General features: G+C 38.7%; 1 protein-coding gene across 1 annotated transcript; it reads right to left on the bottom strand.

Moving 5' to 3' along the window:
- Positions 1 to 429: 429 nt before the first annotated feature.
- SLC40A1 (solute carrier family 40 member 1) lies at positions 430 to 24,668 on the bottom strand. Its single transcript, XM_068544800.1, has 8 exons — positions 24,287 to 24,668; positions 23,731 to 23,798; positions 18,136 to 18,295; positions 15,790 to 15,905; positions 10,441 to 10,567; positions 3,467 to 3,709; positions 2,004 to 2,657; positions 430 to 839 (listed from the first exon to the last, which is right to left on the bottom strand). Exons 1-8 carry the CDS (start codon positions 24,327 to 24,329, stop codon positions 526 to 528), a joined length of 1,725 nt encoding a protein of 574 aa, XP_068400901.1. The 5' UTR covers positions 24,330 to 24,668; the 3' UTR covers positions 430 to 525.
- Positions 24,669 to 25,539: the final 871 nt, after the last annotated feature.

Below are 25,539 nucleotides of genomic sequence, written 5' to 3'. Positions count from 1 at the left end.
AAAGTCCCTTAACATCAATAGGATCAATAAGGATAATACTGGTTATCAAATTTTAATCTTCAAACTTGGAAGAGAATTTGTTTTTATAACATAACTGAGAATAAGATTTTTTTAAAAAGTAAATTAGCTAGACTTGAACAAGAGTGTTAGGGAAAACTGACATATCTGAATTCTAGTACAGGTAATAAAAATCTGCCAAAGAATAACTTAATTCACATGACTAATCACTCTTTTATGTAAATTTTACCTACTCGTGAGAAATAGGGAAAATCAGTGTTACTATTTTAGTCTCCATATTTAAACTGAGTTTTTCTTTCTCTATTTTTTTTTCCGCCCTTAAATATAAGGGAAATTAACCAGCTCATTTCTGCTGGCTCAAGTTTCCTAACTAGCTTTTAGCCCTGAAGGTATAGCTGTGGTAAAACCAGAGACAGACACCGAGCCATTTATTGGAATTTTGAAGTACAAAATAGGCACATGTGCTCTACATAACCTAGTAACAGGGATAGCAACAGTTAAACTGTCTTACACATCCGATGTATTAGTTTGATTTGCATCTGTAACTTCTTTATCACCATGACCACAGACAAAAAGTTGGGAGCCCAGACTTTTCTGGGCAAATCGGAAATACATGATGTGGCCCATTGCCACAAAGGAGACTGAAATCAATACGAGCAAGCCAAAAGCTTCAGGATTTGGAGCCAGGATGACCATGATGAAATGCAGAAGATCAAGAAGATAGTTCATGGAGTTCTGTACACCATTTATAATGCCTCTCTCAGATTCAACTACATTTTCTTGCAGCAACTGTGTCACAGTTAAATCAAAGGACCAAAGACCTATAACAAAAGATATTTTTTAGAAACTTAATTTTAACTTATAGCTGTACATTTCAGATTTATAGATTAAAAATCTGTTGACATGTGCAAAATACATACTTAACCCTATTACCTTAAAGTCACCATATGTATATTTATCATAGCCTAGCCTTAGAGAATTATTTTTCATTAATAAACACTGAGTTATTAGTAGCTTCAAGAAATTGTTTTTACAGCCACAAGACAAAAATAAGTCTAATCTACAAACTTCTTAATTCTGTTTTTCTGTGATTATTCATACTATGAAAGCAAAACTCTGAAATCAGAGATATAATAAATCCTATTAAAATTACTAGTATTTTTAAAGTTTAAAATGAGTAGACCTAATATATTGTTATCGTTAAAGTGTAAAGAAACTTTAAACCATTAATACATTTACTGTTTGGGTTCTAAAGCCCCTACGATAAAGCTGTCTTGCTTAAATATTAATGTCTTTGATAAATTAATGAACTGCTTTGTATCACAGGATAAATATGGTTTCATTTCAAGAATGAATTCAGGCAGAGATAATTCATCAGTACTCTATTAATGATTACTTAAATTTTACTTTGTAAGAGGTCTTTACATTATGTTTCCTTCCAGAGCTATAAAATCCATTTGTTTGGCAAAGTATACAATAAACAAATATCAGCTAGAGAAGACCTTTCAAGGATTTTTTTTTTCTAACTACTGTCTTATTTTTTTTTTTTTTGATTTAAACCTCAAACGCTTTTTTTTACCTTGTCCCACTGAAATATTTGCTAAATTACAGTCCTTTTGGTAAAGTTATAGCAATATAAAGACTCTAAATTACTAAAAGTATAATTATTACTGATAATATCTTTTGAAAAATTAAGTAAACTACATTAAAAGAGTAAGATATCCATTTAGTAAAAATTTTCAAGCCCTAACCATGTTTTAAGAAGGTATACATACATACACACACACACACACACAAATATAGATTTTTTAAACTATAAAATAAAAATTTCATAATAAGTGACTGGATTATACATAAGGATAAATAGTGGATCTTGCTTAAATTAACATTCAGGGAATATTTTAGACCACTTACTGCTGAATTATCTGAAACCACATTGCAAAAAGACACTTTAGTTCATTAATATACAAAAAGAGATTTCTTACCGATTCTAGCAGCAATGACGCCTGCAAACAGCAGACTGACAGAGATTATAGGCACAGATTTAGGACTCATCTCTGGGACAATATTAGCAGGATCAGATCCGTTTGACATGTGTATATCAGTTGTAGAGATGATTTCAGATATTTTTGTAGGTGTGATTGAAAGTGGTTCTGTTTGAATGAACCTAGAACGGATATCTTCAAAAGGAGAAACAGACAAGTCCAAGGGGCTTCCAGGCATGAACACGGAGATCATACACAAGATCAAACAGGAAAGCTGTGCAAATCCTGAGATCAGACCAGTCCGAACCAGGCCACATTTTCGACGTAGCCACGTAAAAGCCACAGTTCCCATTATTCCAGTTACGGCTGATGCTCCCATCAAAATACTGAGGATGGACCCGCTCAGCCCCTGAGTGTAGGCGTACCCTGTAGTGATGCAATCAAAGCCCAGGACAGTCATATAGAGGAAAGCAAGACCCATGCCCGCCAGAAACACCGGCTGGTTGTAATAGGAGACCCATCCATCTCGGAAGGTGCGGAAGGGCTCAGCCATCTGGGAGGCACAACTTAGCTCTTGCTCATGTTCAAGTTCATGGACGTCAGGGTCTTTCTCACCCATTAGATGAGTTCCCTCCAGGGGTTTTGGCTCAGTTTCTGTTAATAAAAGACATTATTATTTGAGGGAGGGGACATGGGGGAAAAAGCCAACTATCTTAGTATTTTTTCTTCTCTCCTTTCCCTCACCCACGGAGGGTATCACCCATGGATACCCTTGGCTACTACAATATAAAATGTATTTTCTTTTACTCATCTAAGAATTCCAGGCAAGGAACAATCTCCAAGTACTTATGTTAAAGAAACAAAATACTATTGATACTTCTCCCCTCCTCTCTTCCCCTCTCTCTCAGAAATTATAATCCCACCAAAGTAAATAGCAGGAAAACAGATCAGATAATGTATAATAATTATCTGGGGAAACACAGAATCTTATTTTCTGGGACCCTTTTAAGATTACATTTGTTCAGAAGCCCAACTTCCTCTTCTCTTCTTGAAAAATGTCCACCTCATGTCCTCACTCCCTTCCACTGTCTTACAAATGGCATGTAACTCCCTTCTTTATAGACTCCTAGGAATTCTCTTGTTCTCTTTCTCCCACTGTTTTTCCCATTCCTATGGCTCAACTTTGCCCAGCCCTCCCTCAATGAATTGCCCCTCTGTGTCTGCTGTTCCTGTTAAAGAAAAGGGTCAGGGGTCCCATTCCAACCCCTTGAGGTTCAACCCAGAGTTGCTCCTCCGACCCTCAACAGCCTGGGTTCTGACTTACTACCACATTGATATATTTAACCTCATGCAGACCTTCAGTGGTAACTAAACCTGATATAAATTCAAAATTATTTCCGTCTTAACCAATATTTAAGGTCTGAAAATAAGAATAAAGGGATTAAACATTTTGTTGAGTTTACCTTTGTATACATTCAGCTGTTTCAACTCAGTTTCCTCTTTAGGAGCAGCTTTCACAGCTAGAGCAGGGGTTTTCTGATAAACCTTCCAGAGCAGAAAGTATTCCACACACATGGATACCAAATTCCATCCCGAAATGAATCCACAGCCAATGACTGGGGAGCCAAATGTCATAATCTGGCCTACAGCCATGGGGGCCAAGATATTGGTTAACTGGTCAATCCTTCGTATTGTAGCATTCATATCTACAGAGGTAGGCGAAAGAGGCAGGTAAGTGTGCAAATCTATCAAAGAGAGACTGCCCACTTACATAATACAACTCAACTAAGAGTGTAGACTCCTAAGATGTAAACTTCTAAAAGCATTCTGCAAGCAAACCATTTTGTTAGAAAATCATTTGTTGTTTGGATCAAGTCATATTAAATTTGCCTCAAAAATCGTGATTCCATTGGGATTATATAAATGAGCCTGACATCAGCTTTTAAAAAATGAATTCAATAGTAACTCTACATTCATTTATTTCAACAAGCATTTATTAAATGCCTATTATGAGCTAGGCACCATTCTGGCACCATAACAAAAAATGAAGAATATCCTTCCCTGTCTTCATGAAGTTTACACTCCCAAGGGAAAACAAAAATAATAAATCAACAAGCATATAAATATAGAGCATGTCAGATGTTCATGAAATATTGTAGTGAAAAATAAAGCAGAAAAAAAGGGCATAGAGAGTGCTCAAGGGAAGGGGGAAATTTCAGTTTTATATATGGCAAGGTCAGGGAAGAACTCACTGAAAAAAAGAGAGCATCACAGCAGAGGCGTGAAGCAGCAGGAGGCAGAAGAGTGAGTCATGCAGATATCAGGGAAAAGACAATTCCAGACCAAGGGAAGTGCAAAAGTCCTGGGGCAGGAGGAGCTTGCCCAGAGGAACAGCGAGGAGGCCAGTAGGCTGGAGCATAATGAGGAAGGGAGAGGATAGGAAGAGATGCAGTCAGAGAGGAGGGAAGATTGGCCTAATCATGTAAGGTCTTAGTCTATTACTCAAACTTCAGTTTTTACACTGAATGACTCAGGAAGCCTTTGGAAGTTAAAGTACAGAGAGGTGGTATCACGGGACATATTTTTAAAGGTTTATTTTGGCTGCTGTGATGAGAAAACAGTGTAAACTAAGTGTGTGTGGGGGGGAGGGGTGCAGACATGTGCAGAGGCAGGGAGACAGGCGGGAGATGATGTGGCATGGTGCAGGACAGTAGCAATGGAAGTGGAGAAATAGATACTGGATGTACTTTAAAGTAGAATCAAGAAGGCTTGAAAACAGATTAGATATGCTATGTGACAGAAAGAGAGGAATTAAAGTTTTTACCCTGAGCAACTATTGGAAGGACAGAGTTTCCACTTACTGAGAAAGGCAAGACTTTAGAAGAATCAGGTTTTGGACAAAAGAATAAGCATCTGGTTCTAGAGATGTTGATACAAGAGACCCCGTCAAGCAGACAGTTAGTCATATAGGTCTGGGGTCTAGGGAAGAAGCATGTGCCAGATTTGGGAGTCATCGGCAGCTTGATTTTTGAAGCAATGACACTGGATGAGATCACCAGGGGAGTGAGGGTAGATGAGAAGAGACAAGGTCTGAGGACTGAGTCCTGGGCATGCCAATGTTCAGAGGTCAGGAAGATGAGGAGGAATCAGCAAAAGAGGAGAAAAAACAGGAGAGCAGGGTGTCCTAGAAGCCAAGAGGTAACAGTGTTTCAAAGAGAGGGGAGTAATCAACTGGCAAGTGATGCTGGTAAGTCAAGAAAGATGAGCACTGACAATCAGCTCTAGACAGGTCACATGGAAGGTATTGAGGACCTCATAAAGAATAGTTCTGGTGGAGCAGTAAGGGCAAATGCCTGATTGAAGTTGGTTTAAGAGATTGGTGCCAACTCCAGGGGACACCATTTCTATTATATTTTAAGTGAGTGGCACACCCTGGATTCACAATGTGAATGTTGCCCCCCGTGGCATTATGGAAAGCAAGGCCCTGACCAAGGAAAGAAATTGGAAAGAGTGAGCACAGATATTTCTTTTTGTTAAGTTTTGTTCAAAAGAAGAACAAAGAAATGGGGTGACAGAGACAGGGATTTTTAAGATGAGAAAAGTTGGGCTTCCCTGGTGGCGCAGTGGTTGACAGTCTGCCTGCCGACGCAGGGGACACGAATGTGAGCCCTGGTCTGGGAGGATCCCACATGCCGCGGAGCAACTGGGCCCGTGAGCCACAACTACTGAGCCTGTGCATCTGGAGCCGTGCTCCGCAACGTGAGGCCGCAACAGTGAGAGGCCCGCGCACTGCGATGAGGAGTGGCCCCCGCTCGCCTCAACTGGAGAAAGCCCTCGCACAGAAACAAGGACCCAACACAGCCAAAAATAAATAAATAAATAAATAAATTTATTTTTTAAAAAAACATGAGAAAAGTTATAGCATGTTTATATGCTGATGCAAATGATACAGTAGATGAGAAGGGATGGAATCTGAATCTACTGCACAAGTGGCAGAGTTGTTCTTAGGAACGCAAGCAATTCAACAGTGTAGGTCACGTAAACGGCCTCAGGTACAGGTAGGAAGAGTGATGCGAAGGTGGGAGCACACGGAAGTTCTCTTCTCATTTTTCCATTTTCTCAGTAGAATACAAAGCAAGGTCATCAGTGAAAGTGAGGATGGGAGAGGAGGTACTGAATGTATGAGGAGAAAGGAGAAAGTGAGAAACAGTCCTTTAGGAAAGTGGGAGAAGGAAGGGACCAAAGAAAATAGTAATGATCATCTATCTGGCAGCATGAAAGGGCCAACTTGAACCCAGTGGTCATGAGCTTTGAGAGAGAGCAAAGTTGTACGTTTTTTACCAGCCATGTGCTACTGTGGAGAATTGGATTTAAGCAGAGTCTTATGAAAGGAAAGTGACAAAAGGAGAGGAGGCCAAGTGAGCTGAGGGTATACACTAGGAGGTATTCATATGGTTGGAACAACTGACCTTGGAATTTAAGCTGGGTAAGGAGGAGAGACAAGAAAGGTCATGAGCAGTAAAAAGGTAGTGGAATTAATGGCTTGTAGGTGCCAACCAGGTTGGCGCATGGCTGGGGTACCAGGAGGAGTGAGCTCAAAGATAGGAGGTATAGTTCAAGTCTTGGATGCTGGAGATTGAGATTATGAAAAGGGAGGGTTTAGTGGTGATACCAAGGTCTAGGATGTGACCATGGGAATGTAGCTGAGTCAGAGTAGAGGACAAGATGAATAAAGGAGAGGAAGTCAAGAAAATAACCTACTTTCTCATTCTCTATCTCATGGAGTAGAGTGAAAATTATTGAGACAAGTCCTCATCAATTATGTGGGGCACTTTAAGGGAAAAGCAGTACGTGACTAATAAGTACATTAATAGAAAACTGCCATTATTCTTTCTCTAGTTCTTCCTGGTCCTCAACTGCCTTCCAATTAGTCCTATGTGTGCAGAATGCTTATATGATAACAGGAGAACTTTGACATATTTCACCTTTCACTTGAGAGGCAAAGGCAGTTTTCATTGATCTTACACACAGCCATTTTTTGCCATGGCCTCATTAACTTCCATCTGCCCCTACTAATAAGTTCCTAACAGGGAAGTGTAGAATTGATCCAAATAACTCAATAATCTGAATCCAAAAATCAAGTACTAATGAAAATATACTCTTGGACCTGAAGGCCCCAGAACAAGAACAAAATTTAGTTAAAATGATTTGTTAATCTTTCACTACCTCCATTTTCAAGTGCTCATGAAGCTTCCTAATGCCACCAATTTCTATCTTTTATTTAGAATTTAGAAATTTCTATCTCAGGAAGCTAATAATGTTTAGATGTAATGTAGTGTCAGAAAACAGATTTTATTTTTCTGAAGCAGAATGAATGAAATAATAATTTTGAAAAAGACCTACTCATTTTACTGTTCACAGGCTAGAGAATAATTGGTCCTCTGAATGTGCAAACATATTCCTTTTGCAGATTTGTATTTATTCTTACGCAAACACACAAATCTGTGCTCATTTAATTCCAATTTAACTGTTTTCAGCTACAGCTGTGGCACAGAGCATGACATTCAGTAACTACTTACTATTATAAAAGGTATATTACAGCTCATAGAATAATAATAAAAAACAGATTTGCTGAGCACATAGTAGCTAGCAGGTTTGTCTACCTCAAATATGAAATCAATTTTCAGTCAATAGAGTTCAAACAAGAAAGTTATCTGTCGTACTTGATCAAGCCAACCAGCAGATGTTTCTTTAGAATGGTGGACAAGTAAAACCTCAGAAGCTATTAATAAAAAGTGATTAACAAAGGAAATGAAGAAGGAAATAAAACAACAGATGGAATAAAAACTCAGGCAAAGGAAATGAGTTTCAAAAAGGTTTGACAGGTTAAGGGTCATGGCTCAAAAGAATGTTTTAATAAAACACTAAATCAAGTACCTAGACAAATTAGTTAACAGATTAATTAACAGTATTTATGTGGAAAAAGAGCATCTTTCCTGGAGCTGTCTAAATTACATGGTAACAGCTATATTTTGACCTGATGCCACTGGAGTTATAAAACTTTTCAACCTTCCAGGGAAAATTTCTCTTGTTCTTTACCCTCGGTGATACAACTTCCAATTTTAAAAACTACTCTGAAATCAAGAAACATTGGGATGAGGAAATGGGAGCAATTAGCATCCAGCTCACAACCTTCCCTCTTTATGGGCACACCCCTCCCCCATCTCACACACACACACACACACACACACACCCCCCCCTCACAACGCACACAACCGGTTCAGCCGGCCCTGCCCGTCTCCTGCTTGGTTTCTAAGTCTTTGCTGGCAACCTCAAAAATTTCTCTTCTACTTTTCCTTTACCCTCCTCCTTTTTTTCTGTTCTATAACTCTGCCTTCTAGCAGGAATGGTACCAAAAACCCATGGTTAGAGCCTTGCTGACCCTCAGGATGGAAGAAGTTTCTGTTTCCTGTTTTGAAGCATGGTTTTTAATTAATTTTAAAACAAACATGGAGGTCGAAACCTGAGGAAAAACAACATGGAGGTTTTCCTTCATTAGGCTACTAACCCGTTCCAGGGGCTGGATCTGAAACAGCACCGCTTCCTGAGCTAATTCACAGTGGACAAGAGTTCAACAGGCAGCTTACTTCCTTTCTTAAATTTGAGAAACTCCAGAAGGTTAGGAAATAGACTGGTTAGCCTGGATTTTTCCACTCTGCAATAATTCCTCAAATAAAGAAGGACAGCTGAGAAATGGCCAGTCATATTTTTGTTATTTTTCTGGAATATCACTTTGTAGTCAGAAAGATCCCAGAAAGTTATGTGGGATCTTTGTTTTTGTTATTTATTTACTTGGATATTTAGCACAAATTAAAGCTTCAGTGTAACTTTCTCTTTACTCAGGGCTTTTTTTTTTTCAATTACAGACTCTACAGACTTCACAGAGTCAACATGGGTTAAGAAATTCAGGTAAGAGAAAGAAAATCATCTTAAAAGCCACTTTTTTCCCCAAATACATTTCAACAGATATATATGTGATGTTTTCAAAATATATCCTTTTTGTGCCCTTTGAATTTTAAAACATGGACATGTATTACATCCTTAAAATTGCACACTAAAAGAGAAAGTAAATAACAGAAAGTAAATAACTTTAAAAAAAAAAAAAAAAGGACAAAGTCTTATCTTTTAATTCCATGTGACAAAAAAGAGAGATGGAATTATTTCCTATTAGTAAATGATCACAGGAAGAAAAATCAGTGAGAATCACTACTTTAGCTCCAGAGAGAATTTCCTGCAATCCAGACTCACATGTGTTAAATTCATCTTCCACACTCACCATCCTCTAAAATCACTGTGGTATTTCTATCTGGAGCAGTATTATTACTGCTACCACAAAGTGATGACTTAAGCAAATCCTTCATTTTCTTCATTTAGACCTTCCACAGATTTTGTACCCTTTCTCTCAACCTCCTTTCTACCTTTTTTTTTTTTTTTTTAAACCACATGTCTAGTCAAACAAAGTTGCTTGCTGACCCCAGTACTCAATCTTGCCTCTGTGTCCTGATAAGCCACTGAAGTCATCAGGAATGGTTTCCTTGTCAGTCAGGATGGTTGGGAAATGTGTTTGTGACACCCATTATCTCAATGACCAGCAGAGTTGACTCAGCTGACCAGATCGGTAGATAGGAGTACCCTTCCTCCTTTACTCTGTGTAATTTCAATCCAATTTGTGTCTGGGTGCTATATTGGGGGACAGGTGGGGAATATCGAGTGAGGTAGGTTATTCTGAGCCCAAGTAATCTTGATGTAATGGACGTGTTGCTTTGTAAGCATTCTTCAGACTTTCTTTGCTCCCCTTGTATATGTTTCCAATGGACAACTAAGATGCAAGCTTTTTAAAAACCTATGTTCTATCCTGTATTTCTTTAGTATCATAATAGCAGTTACATTACACCATACATAATATAATAAAAGTTACCAATTATGGTTTTAAAGTTGAAGGAATTCACTTCTAGAGTCTCTCCTAGAATTAAGTTGTTTCCATTTGTTTGGATAAAAACAATATCCATAGTATAACCAGTAAGTACTGGTAATAATATCCACAGTATGACTGATAAAATCACAAGTCAGATTTTCACTGTTCTAAGTATTAAGTAAACATTTAGAAACAGTTAACAGAATTTGAAAGAAAGAGCTCAAAAGAAATGTTCTTCTATTTGCCAGGTTAAAAGAGAAGGTCACTATCCTATAAATTAGCTTCATAACAGTGAGGTAAATCTTTGCACTGAGACAGATAATGTTGTAAGAAAAAGACTATGACTTCAATTTATTATTCTTAAAAAATACTCGGAGAAAAAGGCTTAAGCCTCATTTACTACCACTGATTTAAAGTGAATCCTGATAAAACCCATTTGGTGGAAAGAGAAAAGCAAATTACCTGCTAGTTTGCTTCTGTCGTCTCCTGCAACAACAACAATCCAATCCCTTTGGATTGTGATTGCAGTAGCAGTACTGGCCAGGTTTGCAATATTTGCAATAGTGATGATCAGGATATAGCATGAAGTCTAAGGAATTACAGGAAAAAATTATTAAAATGTCAGTTTTACCACACTGTACCTACCTCACTGTACAATATAGTTTAAAATGGTCTTTGGTAACATAATAATAAAATTTTTATTTTAATTTCATTTCATAAAATCATAAGAAATCATTCTACTTTGTACACATGAAACAATAAACACCAGCGGTCAACTTAAAGGGCATAATGTCTTTCTAATCTGTATCATCTGTGGTACGCATAATACAAAAAATTTTAATAGTCATATGCACATTTATGTGACATAGTTATCATAAAGTGTTAACATAGGGGTGGTTTTTAATTTCCCCCACAAATATGTCCTTTGGAAAAAACAGTGAAGGGGAAGTGAGAAGACCTGAATTTAAATAAGAGTTCTGACACTTTCCAGTTGCATGACAATGGGCAATCAGCTAACATCACTTTGTCTTACTTTTTTCATCAACAAAATGAAGGCAATAGACTAGAAGATTTCTTGTCCTACCTGGCTTTGAACCTCTACAATATCAATCCAAACATACCTAAGAAGATTTAATAGGAACATCAAATTCACTGCTTTCCACTACACCCATCTCTCTCCTCTTTTCCATCAAGCTATCATGAAATCAGAGTGTGGGAAGCTATCTAGTCCATGTCCTCAAACAGAAGTATCACTTATTATTAGAAGAACACAATCATGACTGATTTATATATATGTATATATGGATACCATTTCTTAAATGGTGTGAAAAATTACAGGTTAATAATAAGGAGCTTAAAACTAGCAACTGAATTATGTAATACTCTTAGAACTGCCATTAGAAAATAAACAGGAAGGGGTTTCCCTGGTGGCTCAGTGGTTAAGAAGTTGCCTGCCAGTGCAGGGGACATGGGTTCGAGCTCTGATCCGGGAAGATCCCACATGCCGCGAAGCAACTAAGCCCATGTGCCACAACTACTGAGCCTGCGCTCTAGAGCCCATGAGCCACAACTACTGAGCCCATGTGCCACAACTACTGAGCCTGTGCTCTAGAGCCTGTGCTCTGCAACAAGAGAAGCCACCGCAATGAGAAGCCCATGCACCACAACAAAGAGTAGTCCCCACTCTCCACAACTAGAGAAAGCCCGCACACAGCAACAAAGACCCAATGCAGCCAAAAATACATAATAAAATAAAACAAAACAAACAGGAAAACAACCAATAGAACAAAATTTAAATTCAAACAATACTTAATGAACGCCTGTTAAGGGCCAAAAAACAAAACAAGACAAAAATGGTAGGGGATATTAAAGTAGACACAGAGATCAAAATTAACAGGCCCTAATTCTTAGAAAGGTATAACCTTCCAAGACTGAACTAGGAAGAAATAGAAAATATGAACAGACCAATCACAAGTAATGAAATTGAAACTGTGACTAAAAATCTTCCAACAAACAAAATCCAGGACCAGATGGCTTCACAGGTGAATTCTATCAAACATTTAGAGAAGAGCTAACACCTATCCTTCTCAAACTCTTCCCAAAATTTGCAGAGGAAGGAACACTCCCAAACTCATTCTCTGAAGCCACTATCACCCTGATACCAAAACCAGACAAAGATACTACAAAAAAAGAAAATTACAGACCAATATCACTGATGAATATAGATTCAAAACTCCTCAACAAAACACTAACAAACAGAATCCAACAACACATTAAAAGGATCGTACACCATGATCAAGTGGGATTTATCCCAGGGATGCAAGGATTCTTCAATATATGCAAATCAATCAATGTGATACACCATATTAACAAATTGAAGAAGAAAACTCATATGATCATCTCAATAGATGCAGCAAAAGCTTTTGACAACATTCAACATCCATTTATGATAAAAACTCTCCAGAAAGTGGGCATAGAGGGAACCTACCTCAACATAATAAAGGCCATATATGACAAACCCACAGCAAACATCATTCTCAATGGTGAAAAACTGAAAGCATTTCCTCTAAGAACAGGAACAAGACAAGGATGTCCACCCTCACCACTATTATTCAACATAGTTTTGAAAGTCCCAGCCATGGCAATCAGAGAAGAAAAAGAAATAAAAGGAATACAAATTGGAAAAGAAGTAAAACTGTCACTGTTTGCAGATGACATGATACTGTACATAGAGAATCCTAAAGATGCTACCAGAAAACTACTAGAGCTAATCAATGAATTTGGTAAAGTAGCAGGATACAAAATTAATGCACAGAAATCTCTTGCATTCCTATACACTAATGATGAAAAACCTGAAAGAGAAATTAAGGAAACACTCCCATTTACCATTGCAACAAAAAGAATTAAATACCTAGGAATAAACCTACCTAGGGAGACAAAAGACCTGTATGCAGAAAACTATAAGACACTGATGAAAGAAATTCAAGATGATACTAACAGATGGAGAGATATTCCATGTTCTCGGATTGGAAGAATCAATACTGTGAAAATGACTATACTACCCAAAGCAATCTACAGATTCAATGCAATCCCTATCAAATTACCAATGGCATTTTTTACAGAACTAGAACAAAAAATCTTAAAATTTGTATGGAGACACAAAAGACCCCGAATAGCCAAAGCGGTCTTGAGGGAAAAAAACGGAGCTGGAGGAATCAGACTCCCTGACTTCAGACTACACTACAAAGCTACAGTAATCAAAACAATATGGTACTGGCACAAAAACAGAAACACAGATCAATGGAACAGGATAGAAAGCCCAGAGATAAACCCATGCACCTATGGTCAACTAATCCATGACAAAGGAGGCAAGGATATACAATGGAGAAAAGACAGTCTCTTCAATAAGTGGTGCTGGGAAAACTGGACAGCTACATGTAAAAGAATGAAATTAGAACACTCCCTAACACCATACACAAAAATAAACTCAAAATGGATTACAGACCTGTATGTAAGACCGGACACTATAAAACTCTTAGAGGAAAACTTAGGAAGAACACTCTATGACATAAATCACAGCAAGATCTTTTTTGATCCACCTCCCAGAGTAATGGAAATAAAAACAAAAATAAACAAATGGGACCTAATGAAACTTACAAGCTTTTGCAAAGCAAAGGAAACTACAAACAAGACAAAAAGACAACCCTCAGAATGGGAGAAAATATTTGCAAACGAATCAACGGACAAAGGATTAATCTCTAAAATATATAAACAGCTCAGGCAGCTCAATATTAAAAAAAAAACAACCCAATCCAAAAATGGGCCGAAGACCTAAATAGACATTTCTCCAAAGAAGACATACAGATGGCCAAGAAGCACATGAAAAGCTGTTCAACATCACTAATTATTAGAGAAATGCAAATCAAAACTACAGTGAGGTATCACCTCACACCAGTTAGAATGGGCATCATCAGAAAACCTACAAACAAATGTTGGAGAGGGTGTGGAGAAAAGGGAACCCTCTTGCACTGTTGGTGGGAATGTATATTGATACAGCCACTATGGAGAACAGTATGGAGGTTCCTTAAAAAACTAAAAATAGAATTGCCATATGACCCAGCAATCCCACTACTGGGCATATACCCAGAGAAAACCATAATTCAAAAAGACACATGCACCCCAATGTGCATTGCAGCACTATTTACAATAGCCGGGTCATGGAAGCAACCTAAATGCCCATCGACAAACGAATGGATAAAGAAGTTGTGGTACATATATACAATGGAATATTACTCAGCCATAAAAAGGTACGAAATTGGGTCATTTGTAGAGACATGGATGAATCTAGAGACTGTCATACAGACTGAAGTAAGTCAGAAAGAGAAAAACAAATATCGTATATTAACACAGATATGTGGAACCTAGAAAATGGTACAGATGAACCGGTTTGCAGGGCGGAAATTGAGACACAGATGTAGAGAACAAACGTGGACACCAAGGGGGGAAAGCAGTGGCGGCGGGTGGGTGGTGGTGGTGTGATGAATTGGGAGATTGGGATTGACATGTATACAATAATATGTATAAAATGGATAACTAATAAGAACCTGCTATTAGAAAAAAAAAAAAAAACACACCAAGCAAAAGTCTAAACATCTTATAAATGTCTACTAGTCGCATGAAGTCAATTACGTAATCTGTTCCCTGCGTTACCAAATTCTGTACATCAGTTTTAAATCAAACGCAGCACATTGTCTTTACACTGCATTCCATGCTCTATACTTACACATGAACATGTTTCTGAGAAATTGCATTTAAAAAATGAAAAATGTAATACTATTTTCATAATTTCTTATATGATAAAAACAAACATATACTCTCATAGAAAAACTTGGTCTATAACACAATATTATTTTAATAATGTATATAAAGTCCAAGTTCAGTCTGACAATAGAAACTCTCCTTCCTACACTTTTCAAAACTTCTCTGTGTGTTGCATACATCCATCACTCAGAGAAACTGTGCTTCCCCTATTTTCATGCCTTTATGAATGCCAGTCCATCATTCCAAAAATAAATTTTAAAAACTAAGAGGGATTGATGGGAAGATGGATGTGCCAATGGATAAATATATGATAAAGCAAGTATAATAAAATGGCAGAAGTAGAAACTAAGTGGTAGGTATATGGGTGTTCAGTGGAGAGTTCTTCCAACTTTGCTGAATGTTTGAAATATTTCATAATGAAATCTTGGGAGAATAACATCCCATTTTCAAGGCCCACCTAAATGGCCAACCCAGAACTCCATTTTTCTCGAAGGCACTTAACCATGGTACCATGTATCATAGATATTATGTGTCACATCTAATCTCCCTACAGGATGCACACTTGAATCATTTTTCTATCATTCAAATGCATCTAATACAACTTATACACAATAATCATTCAACAAAGGGGAAGGAAATACTTTGACTATAGACTGAAAATAATCACTGTTCTTTAGTAATACTACTAATAAAATTATTCTCAAGTATTACAAAAAAAAAAAAAAAGAAGTATCCTACTGGTTTTGACATGCTATGTTTAAATTTAAAAAATTATCTTTCCATTCTGAACATGTTCTAATTTCCATGCTGGTTTTTTCTCTGACTTCCATGTATTTCTGGTATCTTTAAATTTGTAAATATACAGTTATTAAAAAAAAAAAAAAATTAACAGGCCCTATTTGTGAAAAGACACTCCCTCAAAGAGTTTTCACCTTCTACCACTAACAGACATTCAATTTTCTACCATCAAGAGTCTTGTTGAGAACTTACAAGAACCCATCCATGGTACATGGTCAGAAGCTCTTTTTTATGTAAGAAAACCATCATCAGGATGATTCCACACAGGATGACTGAAACATTCTGGATCAGCAGTGAAGTCTGGGCCACTATACAGAGAGAGAAACAAAGTGTTCATACACCGAAACATCTCAAAGGAGATGTTTTTATCCATACATCACTGTTCTACTGTATTAATGCATATGCAAATTACTACAAGAAATAAGAATATTCCTGAAGTAAATCCTGCCTCAACTATTTCCAGTAGGGCCCAGCATATCACATCAGACCAGTAAAACTTGCAGACAGAATAAAGAACTACCCCTCATTTTTCCTGTTAGTTGAAGCCATTCATAATGACCACATTTTCATTTAGTTTATACTCTTTAGTTTACTGTCATAAACAGAACTATATTAACTACATAAACAAGATCCACCTCTCAGGCCTTTGTAGCTTAGGCAAAAATAAGAACATGTAGGAGGTTATGGAGGAGGTTAAGTAAGAGGTCATGGAATCCATAACCTCCTAGATGGCAGGCTGAACTTGGTAAGATCGTATGGATAAATAGGAAGGACATATAAAAAACTGCCAAGAATAAAGCAGCAGTGTGTTCCTTTTACTAAAGCTATTTGCATTGTTATGAAATTCTAAACTACACCTTTTCTTACAGAAAATGCCAACTTTCTGAGACTGAGGCACCCATGTAGATAAAGGGCTGGCATAAGGACAGGTTAGGATACCACGTAAGGACACCTTGTAGTCTTTTCTCTACCACTCAAGAGGGAAGACGATCTAGGGCAGAATACTTAATATGTCTTATGTCTGTGTCTATAAGGTGAGGATATAATACATACCTGCCTTCCTTACTTTACGGGGTCATTTTGATGCTCAAATAAAATACTTATGAAAGCACTTTGAAAAATACAGAGGGTTGTATATGTAAGGTATAATTACAGCTCTTGCCTTTAAGGACAGTAAAGCTCATTCTGGCTTGGAAGATTATATCAAAGCCTTGAGACAAAACAAACTGCTTTCTGAAATTAATTTGAAATAAAATCCCAACATATAATTCGTTCATTCATTGCACAAGGCTATTAAATATCAACCGAATGAGGTTCTTGGCTTTCAGGACCGCACAGACCAGAGGAAAGGTAGACATGTGAAAGGATAATTATAAGAGCATAAGTGCAATAGCAGAGGTATTAACAAAGCTTCATGGGAGTGCAGGAAAAAAAAGTGTCTCTGGTTAACTCAGCCTAGAGACATCAAAGAAGATTTTCATGGAGGTTGTCATATGAGTTGATTACCTAGGATAAGTGCAAGATTGCTATCCCACCACACTCTTCTTCATCCAACTCAACATTCTATCCTAAACTACAATTTCAGTGCTCAACAGTCATAAGGTTAAAGGTCTCTATGTATAACATTCCCACGTTCCTATGTATAATGATGTAAGTAAGTAGGAATTTTTTTTCCAGGATACAAAACCCTTTTCTATATGTGTTTTGGTCTATCGATTCTCAAAATAGAAAAATGTCCATCTTGGCCATTTTACTAATAGCATCAAGTCCTAGAATTTGATAATCCAGTTGCTCTCTATCCGGGGGCAGTTATCCTGCACTGAAAGACACAGATACCTCAATCTTTCCCCCGTGTCTAGGATAGACATGGCCAGGTCTTAGCATTATCAACGGAGGAACTCAGGAAAATTTTGCCCTGAATTATTATCCAAATTGCCCTTATATTCTGAATAATTAAACTGTTCATTCACTTTCTCTCTTTCCTATACAATACTTAATGATTTCAGTATTAATGCTCTAGAATAAATGTCAATATATTATCATTTCTTCTTTTTTCTTCAAAAATGTATAATTCAGCTCTCTGTGATCCAGACTCAGGTATTCTTTTCTGAATCCATTGTTTTCACTTCCCCTACACACCTGCCTATATAAAACACAGTAACCCAGAGGATAGATGTTAAAGCTGTCCCAGGAACGTCACATTAAATGAACTCCAGTGCAAATCATGGTTAAAGGATGCCAGAGTTAAGTAAACTCTTAATGTTTAACATGGTTCGCAGAAAAGTGCCATGGTGTTAATCATTAACATTTGTAATTTATGAACAGCCAAAAAAGATACCCCACAAAAATCTATAAACTCAGTATCCTGGCATCCCAACTTTGGGCAGGAGCCCCAGGACCCTCCATGCAGAGGTGCTACCACTGAGCACTCCATCACTCAGGTGGCAGCTGCAGACGCAAAGTGGGTTAGTCACAGAGGTTTCTCTCTAGCTCAGGCACTCGTCTCACAAACACAAAGGCTTTTATAACACCACTCACCTTTAAGTCTGGCATTCTTATCCACCCAATCACCAATGATGGCTCCTAGGATGAGAACAGACCCTGCCACCACCAGCCCGTAGACTGCAGTCAAGAGAAGGCTGTTTCCATAGAGCTCTACCAGAAACACAGACACTGCAAAGTGCCACATCCGATCCCCCTTGAATAAGAGAAAATAAAAGGTTCTGATAAAATGTTGTAGGTTGCTAGTCAATTATACTCAAGAAGTTGCTTCCTTAACAAAAGGGCACTTTCCAGCTACATTATGAGATTCTCAAAGTCAACAATTCCTCTATGGGTTGAATGTAGTCAGGTGTTAAAACTGTTTGTCCTGGCACAATGGAAAATATTCTTGCCCAGATACTAAGTAAACCCGAAAAAAGCATGATGTTAATGAAACAAACATTATCATTCTAGAAAAAAATACAGTTTCCAAGCCCAAGGAGGTTTTTTCGAGATAAAACCTGTTCCTTTTTGTATCAGGTTTCTAGCCGGGCCTGGGATTTACCTATCCTGATTTGAAAGGCATAAAGGAGTTGGCTACTGAACCAGAATGAAACAAGTATAGTTTACAAATGTCAGTTATGCCTTGAATGTCAAGAAAGAGCCAGTTTCCCAATTTGTAAAATGGTAAGAATGGACTATATGACCTCTCAAGTTTCTTTTACCCCTAACATTCTAAAATCTATGTTCTATTTTCACAAATAAATTTCAAAGTCATAAAACAGCAGAACAATCAGAAAGATGAAGTTAATATGTGCAAATTCTGGTACCATATGAATGAAGATGTCAGAAATAAATACATAAGTAGTTATTTAGTTATTTTCGACACAGTAGTTATTTTCGACACAGACGAGTTTTAAAAGGGGAAAAAAAATATTTCTTCACTCCAGAGTATACAGGGAATTTTGGAATTCATTGCTGCAAAATGTGGAATAACAGAAGCTTTTAAATGAGTCAGGCAAATTAATGTGTAAGAAATCTATAATGGACCTTGTTATGAGCTTTTAGGCTCCACCCCTGACTTGTAAGGTTAACCTAAAACAGGACAACAATGTTCTATCATAACCTATCTCTGTAAGAAATCACTACAGGAAACTAAATTCCCAGGCTAGCCTCCTTATAGATTGGAAGTAGTACTACACTCCTAGTTCTTTCCAATGTCTCTTAACATCCTCCTGAAAAATTTAATGTATAAGGAGCAAAGTATTATCCTAGTATGGCAAATGCTTTTAAACATTTAATAAAGGCAAGACAACAATCTTATGCATCCAAAGTTAAATTGATGCACATATTCTGTAGCAATCATTTACAATAAACTTCATGTAGACCAGTATTTCTCAAGTGGGGGTGATTTTACCCTCTAGGGATCACTAAGCAATGTCTGGAGCTATTTTGGGTTGTCACATCTGCAAGGGTGGATTTACTACTGGCATCTACAGTCCCCCACAACAAAGAATTATCCAACCCAAGATGTCAATAGCGCCAAGGTACAGAAACTTTGGTGTAGAGGATTATGAACATTGCTTAGAACCACAATTTAAAATTAACATAAGATTAGGGCCTTGAGGGATAGGGTGAACATGGTCAAGTAAACGTTAAAACAGACACTGGAAGCCAGTGGAAATACCATGCTTGAAAGACTGATTCTCACTCGATGGTCTGGAATGTGAGCTCTAGAACCTTCTGCACTCTCAACCCTCAGCACAGTGCACAGCCCAGAGTAGAAACACAACAAATAACTGCGGAACCAACAAAGGAGTGGATATGCAGTGGATCCCGGCTGTAAATGAATATAGAGTAAGACTTATTTATGAACTATATTGTTCTGGTACATTAGATTTGTTCCATGAATGTTCAAGAAGTTTGACGCTTAATCAGTACCATAATTCATATTTCTGGGACAGCTTTTTAAAGTTTGCTTTGAAAACAGAAATCTTTTCCATTTAAGTTGGAATTACATTTCAAATACCATTGTACTAAATGACTAAAAATATATATTCACATACAATTTGCTTGAAACCAATAAAAAGACAAGTTTATACATTAAGATAAAAATGTCAATAAGAATAACAAATTAAGCTATTTTCTTAATCTTTAACATGAGAAACAAATTTAGATTTGATTAGAATAAAATGGCATGAGGCGAGGGGAGGTACTTTATCCTAATCTCTATTCCTCTGAAAAGACAAAAACATATAAATGCCTCAAATGATAGGTTGCCTCCATGAGTGAACTTCCTCTTTCTTAACATAAAGAATAAGAAATATTACTCCACTACTATTGCTTCTTCCTTTTTTTAAAAAATTTATTTTTATTGAAGTATAGTTGATTTACAATGTTGTGTTAGTTTCTGGTGTACAGCAAAGTGATTCAGTTATGTGCTCTTTTCCATATTCTTTTCCATTATGGTTTATCACAGGATATTGAATATAGTTCCCTGTGCTATATAGTAGGTGCTTCTTTCTTTCTTTGTTGTTTTATTTTTTCGCTCTAAAGCAGGACTTGAAACAAGTGCTATGAAATGAAAGTTTTCTCTCTTGCTTGTTCCTGTATGGCACGCCTCCTCCTTGATGGACAGGAATAAAACTGCTCCACTTGGGACTTCCCTGGTGGCTCAGTGGTTAAGAATCCACCTGCCAATGCAGGGGACAGAGGTTTGAGCCCTGGTCTGGGAAGATCCCACATGCCACAGAGCAACTAAGCCCGTGCTACCGCAAGCCACTACTACTGAGCCCACACGCCACAACTACTGAAGCCCGCGCACCTAGAGCCTGTGTTCTGCAACAAGAGAAGCCACTGCAATGAGAAGCCTGAGCATCGCAACAAAGAGTAGCACCCCCTCGCCGCAACTAGAGAAAGCCCACGCGCAGCAACAAAGACCCAATGCAGCCAAAAATAAAATTAATTAATTAATTAAAAAACAAACAAATAAGCAAACAAACAAAAACTGCTCCACTTGCCCCAATTTCCAAAGGGTTTAGGCTTTAAGAAGTAACAGACTCTACACTCACAAAGCCCAAGAATCAGGTAAACTCTCTGTAAAGGTTGACCAAGTGCAATCTCAGGCCCACCCACCCATTCCTTCCTAACGTCCATTTCCTGTCCTCCCACAAGCTCTCATCATCCTTTGAAGATTTGTTTACATGTTCATCTATCTCCAGTGCACTGAGAGCCAAAGGCCAAATGAATGTCTGTGAATGAATGATCACAGTCATTAATGCACTGAATACTTTTTGAGAGGCTACTATGTACCCAACAATACTGCAGGCACTAGAAATTCAGCACTGCGCCAAAATCAAGATTCATGCTTTCATGCTGCTTGCATCCCAGTGAACAGAGACCAAAAACAAATCTAGAATAGGTCAGGTGGTATAAATGCTATGAGGAAAAATGCAGTAGGGTGGGGCAGGAAGGTGGCATTTTGCATGAAGTAGTTAAAGACCTATGAGCAGAAACCCAAGGAAGTAAGATCTGGCACCACGCAGACATATGGCATATAAATGGAGACAGTCCATAGCATAATGCATAAGATTTTAGCACTGGCCACCCTTTTTCACTGCCTTACACTGTTAGTTATCTTTTTGTAATTAGATATATTTTTTTAAAGCCCAACCTGAATTATAAGCTCCTTGATGACAGGATCCACTTCTTACCATACTTTGTATTCCAGTGGTATAGAGTAAAATATATTGATCCACTGGCAGAAAGAAATGAAGTCAGAAATAAAAAGCATTCAACCTCACACAAACCTAATGCAATATAACCTTCTACCCTAACACCTCTATACTCAGTGTATAGGAAATCATGATTCGGCAGAGTCAGTAGGGTAATGCATAGATAGGCATGTATACGTATGTATATACATATATAATAAATAAGCAGACATCTTTTGTTGTAATAAAATCAGGCAAAGTGTCAAACAGGAGACAAAACTCAAAAGATAGAATTAGAGAGCATTCCTCTTTTGCACTCCTCTGCAATAAGTGAAAATCCACTAAAACTTACATGACTACAATTGCTATGTTTTGTTTTGTTTTGTTTTAATCCAAGTTTCCCACTAGAACTCCTTTTGCTCAATTTACTGTAAGACTGGAGTAAGCATCTGTCACTTTTCTTGTGTTTTTCACTCATGACAAAAAAGATCCTCCTGGAACAATCACAGTTCCACTCCTTTGGCAAATCTGACCTGCCAACCTAATAACGAAAGGTCGCATAAACCTTAAACTTAATCAGTGTTTGGAAGTTAGGCACCTTCTTCCCCTAAGAGATAGGTCCAGACCACAAGGTGAGAATTTCAGGTACTATCTCCATCACTTATTGGGTTTTTTTAAATACTTAATACTTACTGAATTAAATTGGAAGAACAATTTAATTGTATTTAAATTAATTAAGGGTAGTTTCACTCAATTTCTACTTAGAATCATCAGTTATTGGAAATGAAACTCATGCCCACTCCACCTTGTTTACATGTATTTGCAGAGTCATCCCTGTCTAAGCCTCTGGGGAGAAAGAAGCTGGCCTTTCTAAAAAAGCCATCTTTGAACTGCTATTTCTTAAAGAGCTGATAACTTAGCTTAATAATTTCCCAAGGGCATGGGTACAGATTTCCTCATACAATAGTTTGCATTCATGTCTTAAGAACGATCCAAAAGAAGTTTCCAGTTTAAAAAGAAAATAACATTCACAAAATTTACTCTCAAAATTCTTTCCCCTTACTTATGGTTCTTTTAAATTAAATATCATACACGAGGCATGAATAGAATTTACGCAGGTTTATTGCTTTTAAACAATAAGACCAATTGTTTAATTTAAAAGATTCTAATCATCATTAAATTAAATACACATCTAGCATCCTTTGGGGATTATTCTTTTGGGTTGAGGAGTGTTGATGGAGGAATCCAGGCCCACAGAAACACTGGGACTCTTCCAAGACCATGGAAGAAGTCAGAGGGAGAATTATGAGTCAGTTGCTGATTTTTGTTGGATGATGGTTTTTAAGATAGACTGAGATGCCCCACACATGTCTAGCTACAGATAACATTTTAAAAGACCAGAATTTTCATCACTCAGATTTTTGTTCTTGGGGTCAGTTATATTTAAATTAACCTTAGAATGCTATTTTTAGCCTAACTCAGTCACTCCACTATTCTACTGTATTTTCATAGCGCAGTAGGCTGGAACTTATAATTTTAACAAAAGAAGAAAACAGAGAAATATCTTAAAATGTGAAAAAATAGAAGGTCCATGAGACATCCATCCATTCTTAGTAGCAGATATTACCATTTATTAACCCTTGTAATGCAAAATACAATTTACAAACAATGCAAATAGTCCTGTCTTTGTTAATCCTGTTTTTGGATAGCTGCCAGTCTACATAAAGTATGATAGCTCAATAATTAACAGCATTTACTAACACCTATGGGAAAATATCTTTGGTGAAAATAACTTTTTCGTTAGAGCATGTGTGTTTGGTTGATTTATTTCTTTAGCTGCATGACAAAACTGCAAGATGGCTTAATACAACTGGCCCAAATGAGAGAAACAAGAAATTGTGCAACTATGTTGTAAGAATTACTGTAGATTTTCACTTACCCATGTAGATAGAGAATGACCAAGGTAGAGAAGGAATTTTGCAGAGATCAGGTAGTTTGCTAAGGATCCTGCAAAGACACACAGTAGGTAGATAAAAAGCGTATTTAGTCACTTGAGTGAGCTGAGATTGGAATGCTTACTCATTTGTCCTTATTAAACATAATTATTAAAAACTACTTTGTGGGGCAAACCATGTACATTTCATCAAGTCACCTAGAAATTGATGGGTCGATGAAAAATTCAGCATGACCTCTTGGTCAATAACTGTGTAACTTCACATACAGTCAAGAAAGCTCTTGATTCAACATTCTTTAACTCCATTTTATTTTTGACAAGATAATCCAAACTACCCAGTCTACTTGTCCATCCTTGCCTGTGTGCACGCCCCTTTTCCCATACCTTGAAATGCCTTTCTTCCTTAACCCCCACCAAAATGAGTCGAACGAGCTACTAATCACACTGGTTAACAGCTGAGCCACATTCCTCCAAAACCTGCGTGGAGGTGCCGGTCTCCACTGCGCAACCTGTTTCTACCACATGCGTTCGGTCCACTCACCACAGCATCCTCCCAGGCGGTTTTGCTCTCTTGCCCTGGTCATGACACCAGGCGCCCCCCGCTTGCTCTTCTGCTGCTACGGCTGCCGCTCCTGCTGAGGTGCTTGTTAAGAGGAGGGCAAGGAACTGAAGAGAGCACCGCTGAAAACGCAACAGCTCTGTGCAAAAAGCCCCCGACGACGACTATAGCAAAAAAACACAAAAAAACAAAAGGAAAACGGCCCGGGGGTCTTCTTTTGGTCTTCTTTCCAAACTTAGCTAACACTGTAGCTGAAGTTGGAAAGGCAAAGCCTTATGGAAGCGGGTGGGAGGCTCAACAGGCCGGCCGAGCCGCGTCGGGTGTCCTGTGTGTGCTGCCGCCACTACTGCCGCCGCCGCCGCCGCCGCCGCCGCCGCCGCCGCCTCGGGCCCGGCTCAGGCCGGCCCTTATACGAGGCCTGGGGCGGAGCTCCGGCCGCCGCCGCTCGGGCCGCCCCTCCCTCTTTGGGCCATCTGGGCGTCCCCGCAGCGCGAGGTCAGGGGCCTTGCCGCCCTCCACGCCCTTCCCAGGAGTCGCCACCCGCCCGCGGCGCAAGGGTCCGACTGGCCGCGAGCAACCCGCGGGCCTGCGGGGACAGTCGCCGGATGAACTCTGCTCGCCGGGTTTTCCGCCCTCCGGGAGGCCGCGATTAGAGATCGGGGAGGTCGGGCGGCCGGGAAGGGCAGGACCGCGCGCCGAGCCGGCGGGGCGGCGGGGAGAGGCGAGCGGCAAGCCTGGGGCCGAGCCGCTCTTCTTCGCACCAGCTGCCTGGCCAGTCGGGGAGAGGGCGGTCGCCGACGGTCGTCGTGCAAAGCGCCAGCCCGGGCTTGGGGGTGGGGGAACATCCTTTTTGTTTTGTTAACGAAAATCATTTTTAATATAGGTATCTAAATAAATATAATCCGTGTCACAGTGGCCGCTTTCCTGGCCTTCCCATCCGGCCCGCCTGCGGCAGAGAATGTCTTTTCTTCCCAGGACTGCATAGCGGGGCTTCCCTCAAAGAGCCGTAATCAAAGGGCAGGAAGGGGCGCAAAGATCAGAGTTCAGCCCTCTTCAGAGGAGTAAACGGAGCCTTGGAAAGGTTAAGTCCCGCAGCGACTCGGGCACCCAGCTCTAGCCCAGAGCTAGGGTCTCCAAATCCTTCCTGAAGATGCAACCAGGAGGAAGCAGCCCAAGCGTTTCCTTTACCAACCATCCTTCTCTCTCAGCGCTCTCTGGCCCTCGCCCGCACCCAC

The sequence above is a fragment of the Eschrichtius robustus genome, chromosome 5 (assembly GCF_028021215.1).
Source record: "Eschrichtius robustus isolate mEscRob2 chromosome 5, mEscRob2.pri, whole genome shotgun sequence".
NCBI classification, from domain to species: domain Eukaryota; kingdom Metazoa; phylum Chordata; class Mammalia; order Artiodactyla; family Eschrichtiidae; genus Eschrichtius; species Eschrichtius robustus.
This window is presented reverse-complemented; position numbering and strand designations above follow the sequence as displayed.

Excerpts from the sequence above, each read along its gene's own strand:
- SLC40A1 (XM_068544800.1), bottom strand. The coding sequence starts at position 24,329 with ATGACCAGGGCAAGAGAGCAAAACCGCCTGGGAGGATGCTGTG. Across the intron at positions 23,799-24,286 it reads CCGCCTGGGAGGATGCTGTG|GATCCTTAGCAAACTACCTG; the intron begins GTGAGTGGACCG and ends GTGTCTTTGCAG. Across the intron at positions 2,658-3,466 it reads ACAGCTGAATGTATACAAAG|AAACTGAGCCAAAACCCCTG; the intron begins GTAAACTCAACA and ends TTTTATTAACAG.